Below are 5,286 nucleotides of genomic sequence, written 5' to 3'. Positions count from 1 at the left end.
GTATACCTGTTTATATTACACTGTAGTCCACCTTAATTGAATGTTGAAAAGGTGTATACGACATTTATGACAGGTTCAAAGTGTTGTTCCGTTAGTCGGATTGACAGTCACATTTTTCAATAAAAAAAATAATATATATATATATATATATATATATATATATATATATATATATATATAAATAAAAGTTGAACAAACAGATGTTGAGAAAGTTTTCGTTGGGGATATAATTTGAAGTTTGGAAAAAGGTAATAAATGCCAATATATTGTAGGATATCTGAATATGAAAAGGTTAAAATCATAATATATTGTGACTTAATATCGTGATAATATCGTATTGTGTGGTTTCTGGTGATTCACACCAGATTCACAGGAAGCAGCTTGCTTGACTCGGAACTCAGGAAGCAGCTTGACTGTCAGTGGATTTTAAAGTGACTGCGATGAGCAAAAGCTTTCCCACATTGGTCACACCAGTACAGTTTCTGTCCAGTGTGAACACGTCTGTGTCCTATTAGGTGACCTAATGTAGTGAAAGCTTTCCCACACTGGTCACACCAGTACGGTTTCTCTCCAGTGTGAACACGTTGGTGTGTTTTTAGGTCACCTGATGTAGGGAAAGCTTTACCACACTGGTCACAGCTGTACGGTTTCTCTCCAGTGTGAACACGTTGGTGGACTTTAAGAATATCTGATCTAGTGAAAGCTTTCCCACATTGGTCACAGCTGTACGGTTTCTCTCCAGTGTGAACCCGTTGGTGTGTTTTTAGGTCGCCTGATCTAGTGAAAGCTTTCCCACACTGGTCACAGCTGTACGGTTTCTCTCCAGTGTGAACACGTGTGTGTATTTTTAGTTCATGTGATCTAGTGAAAGCTTTCCCACACAGGTCACAGCTGTACCGTTTCTTTCCAGTGTGAAGCCTCTGATGAATCTTTAAATATGAAGATGATGTTGTGAAGGATTTGTCACAGTGCTGATATTTTAGTCCCACTCCTCCTCTCCGTTTCTATATCAAAAGACAGACACACACAGAGAAAGACAGTGAGATGTCACGGTGGAGCGAGCTATCAAGAACCATAAATGTGGCTGACACCAATGAGACTACTGTAAACCTGTTTCCATGACAACAATGTGCAACTGTTTCCATGACGTGTGATTTATCGTTTATCATTTTTTTAAATGCATATGGTAATGCAATTATAACACATCTTGTCAAATTTTGAGTAATAGTGTGAATTAACGCTGTTATTACAGCTACTTTATGAAGAACAAGATCTGTTTTGTAAATCACAAGACTATTACCCGGAAGATTTGAGAGGAGCGCTAGAGAGAAGATAAGAGTGGCGGGCGAGAACAGTGAACTAAAATACTCCTGTCCGTTGTTGTACAGCTGGTCTACCACGCAAACACGGTAATTACCAAATTAACCTCCTATCATTCCTGTAAATTTTGAGTAAAACGCCTATCCAAGGCATATCCATAGTAAATACAGTTCTTGAACCATTTGAAGTAAATGCATGCTTCTGGAAGTGTCTAATCCAAAAGTCACAATCACCGTAAATACTACTGGAATTGATTAACATAAGTTTGAAAACATCAAATGTTTTTTTTTCCGTTTCTGCTTAAAAACGGTTGCTAACAAATGCATGCAGACAGCTATAACAGGGACTTAGCGGGAAAACACCAACTTAGTCCAATTTAAAATTTTATATGAAAAATAGAAAATTGTGAGGTTTTACTAAGGTTCTGTCTCAGACCAGTATCTAATGAAAATTCAAAGAGGTCTAGTTAAAAGAAAAAAAAATTCCCAAACGGTCTGAAACATCAAAAAATTTATACAAGATGAACAAACAGATGTTGAGAAAGTTCTTTGGGGATATAATCTGCAGTTGGAAAAAAGGTAATAAATTCCAATATATTGTTGAATATATTGTAATATGAAAAGGTTGAAATTAGTAATAATTAGTTGTAATCGATTACGTCAACGAATCGCTGCATCTGGGGCGAGTTCAGCGTCGACAAACGTAGCAACTGTTTTTTCAACGGAAACGGTGGTTCCCTAAACACCCTGCTGTGTACGCAAGCGAATAAAAAAAATTCATCATTAGATTTATCAACTTCAAAAATCGATATGTACAGCCCTAGTTAAAATTATAATATATTGTGACTTAAGAATCTAATTTTTTGCCTATGTAGGAGAGCCCTGTTTATCCATATTATAGCAGTGACATTAGTAGTAGTTTGTTTCGCTGGCCTCCACAGTACGTAAACTAATTTAATTTTCATTAGTAGTACTCCATAATTTATAACAACAATCTGATATTTCTAAAATTAAATTGTTTTCTGTGGTTTTATACATTAGACTCATATTTAACATATTTTCTTGTACTTTTGTTACTAGGTAAGCTAAGTACTATGTATAGCAATAAAAAACAAAAGTTTTAACTGCATTATGTCATGGTATCCATTTCTTAAAATAAGGAGAAAAAAGAATATTGGCCAATATATCGGCATATCAGATTTTGAAATCCTTGAATACTGAAATCGGCATCGGACTTAAAAATATTCCCATATTGGTCGGCCTCTAGTGACAAGTTTTGAGTTGCCTGTAACTAGGGATGGGGATCGATACACTGTTCTAAAAAGGACCCAGATCCAAACTTTCTCAAAACACAAAAATCAATAAAAGGTCTGAGTTTATCGATACTGCTATTGAGACTAGGGGGTCCTATAATGTTATGTCTCAAGCGTCAAATCTCATTCAAATTGAACAGCAGCAGATATGAAGAGGAGGAAGGACTGATGCACACAGTTTCTTTCTAAACGTCACTTGATATTGTGGTGTCATTTTGACTTTATATAGTGATGTTATGTGGTAAAAAAAACAACATTTAGTTGTAGTAAAAATATTCAATTATAATCCTATAAATAATTTAAAAACAACCAGGCAGCTAGTGTGACACACTTCAATCTTTGTGTATTTATTTTAAGTCCTGTCATCTCAATATCTAACAATGTTATTGCACATTGATTATTTTCCTCAAATGGTGGTCTACAGGTCAGTGGTGGTCGACAGGTCAGTGGTGGTCTACCCCGTTGACCACCAACCCATATTTCAACATTGGTTTTCAGTCTGGTTCACATCTAAGACCACTTTTCTAGGGCTGAAGGTAACGACGATTTTTCGGTTCCGGGATCAGCTGTGACTTTACTACCCAAACTCACAGCCCAACCAGACGGAGAACAATAACAACAAACGCAAGTGTGGTACATTTGCAGTAGGGATGGGGATCGTTCATTTTTATTGATACCGTTATTGAGACTGCTTAACTATCCGATTCTTTATCGACACCACTATCGATACTTCAGTATCGATTATTTAGTGATGGTTATTTGATAAGACCAGACCCAACAGACATGAGGCTGGCCTGCACAGTATGAGGAAAATATTCAATGTGCGATAAACCTTATATATTGAGATGATATATCACTTGCTCAATGATCCTAAGAAAGGTGAGAAATCAGCCCAGAACTACACGGGAGGAGCTGGTCAATGACCTGAAAAGAGCTGGGACCACCATTTCCAAGGTTACTGTTGGTAATACACTAAGACGTCATGGTTTGAAATCACGCATGGCACGGAAGGTTCCCCTGCTTAAACCAGCACATGTCAAGGCCCGTCTTCAGTTTGCCAATGACCATTTGGATGATCCAGCGGAGTCATGGGAGAAAGTCATGTGGTCAGATGAGACCAAAATAGAACTTTTTGGTCATAATTCCACTAACCGTGTTTGGAGGAAGAAGAATGATGAGTACCATCCCAAGAACACCATCCCTACTGTGAAGCATGGAGGTGGTAGCATCATGCTTTGGGGGTGTTTTTCTGCACATGGGACAGGGCGACTGCACTGTATTAAGGAGAGGATGACCGGGGCCATGTATTACGAGATTAAAGCAATCAAGAATGGTGGTGATCAGCCACCTGCAGGATCACGCTTGTCAAAGCTGAGCCAGAACCTAGATGACCCGGCCAGCTTGGGTCCTTTTGCCATTTCCACTGAACAGGAGAAGCACAGGCCAACCAACCAAGAGGTGGAGACAGGCAGCAGTTACGGACGAAGTTTCGTTTGGAGGCAAGAAAAGAATGTAATAATTTCAATGTTTTTTTCCATCAGGTAATGGTCCTCTACTTAGATGGCCCGAGAAGTCAGCTGGAGGCGAGGTTCACTGACCGGCCATATTTTATTTTTTTACCGGCCAATTTGCCTTTTGTGTCACATACTTTTATTTGACGTAATAAAGGTACTATATCAATTACAAACAAAGAGGACAGAGTGAAGTTTGAATCAAAAATTATATTATTGCCATTAAATGTACTTTTACTAAAATAACAGTAAATTGTTTTATAAACTTATAAGATGTTTATTAATCATTCACCTTAACCCTCATCAGACTGCTCACTTTCTACAATCCCCCTCTACTACGGTACTATGCTGTAACGCTGACAACAAGGGGCGTTCAAAACAGAAGCAGAACAATTAAAATTATAATCTTAAAAACAAAAAACTGTGTTTACTGCTACTGCGCATGAGCAAGATATGGGATTGACTTTAAACCACAGCTCTCTCTGGTACAACCCACTAAGAATGAGCTTGTGACAGCAGCACACTGACTACACACATGTTAGTACTTCTATTATTGTATTTTAATAAACCACCAGTAAGCAGTGTAATTAAATACCCCGTCTTTCAATCCTAGAGACGTTCCTGTCTCAGCTCATTAAGAAAATAATAACGCAGGCAGACTGTTTGTCACTGTGATAAACTCACCAACACACGAGGAAATATAATGACTCTGCTTCATTTTTCACCATCATGGTTTCGTCTGCGCGCTCCCGACACAAGACGGGCTGCACTGCGCAAGCGCCGCGCGGGAAAATCCCAGAACAAAGAAAAGAGAAACGCACGTGAGTTTTTCTTTCAGCTTCCTCTCTTCAAGATGAAAACAGGAATCACGGAGACACTTTGGAAATCAAACCACGTCAACACAAACCCTGGAGCGGGTTTTCAGGCTCTGATCTCTAACAACAGAATGAACGGATGATACACGGACCCTCGAGACTCTTCCTCGTGTCTTTAGTCTCGTGATGAAGTCATGAACACTGACCTGAACATCGGTGCTATCAGAGCACGAGGCTGCTGTTTGGCTCCTGTGGTCCGGGTTCTGGTTCTCCATCGTCCTGCAGGTCTGTGACTGGTGGACCGTGTTGTCCTGGACTGAGTCTGGAT

At 39.0% G+C, this 5,286-nt stretch overlaps 1 protein-coding gene across 2 annotated transcripts; it reads right to left on the bottom strand.

Annotated features, from left to right (window-relative positions):
• Window positions 1–238: 238 nt before the first annotated feature.
• On the bottom strand, window positions 239–5,279 carry LOC123965348 (zinc finger protein 239-like). Of its 2 annotated transcripts, XR_006823686.1 has the most exons (3): window positions 5,165–5,265; window positions 4,828–4,907; window positions 877–1,004 (listed from the first exon to the last, which is right to left on the bottom strand). XR_006823686.1 is itself a non-coding variant. In XM_046041897.1 (2 exons), the coding sequence occupies exons 1-2, from the start codon at window positions 5,231–5,233 to the stop codon at window positions 417–419; spliced, it is 657 nt and encodes a 218-aa protein (XP_045897853.1). In that variant the 5' UTR covers window positions 5,234–5,279; the 3' UTR covers window positions 239–416. The 2 variants fall into 2 exon arrangements, 1 of the variants encoding a protein (XP_045897853.1); XM_046041897.1 differs by lacking the exon at window positions 4,828–4,907 and having other exon boundaries at window positions 239–1,004; window positions 5,165–5,279.
• Window positions 5,280–5,286: the final 7 nt, after the last annotated feature.

Source organism: Micropterus dolomieu, unplaced genomic scaffold (assembly GCF_021292245.1).
Source record: "Micropterus dolomieu isolate WLL.071019.BEF.003 ecotype Adirondacks unplaced genomic scaffold, ASM2129224v1 contig_9352, whole genome shotgun sequence".
NCBI lineage: Eukaryota > Metazoa > Chordata > Actinopteri > Centrarchiformes > Centrarchidae > Micropterus > Micropterus dolomieu.
The sequence above is the reverse complement of the archived record's forward strand: the minus strand, read 5'-3'. Positions and strand labels throughout refer to the sequence as shown.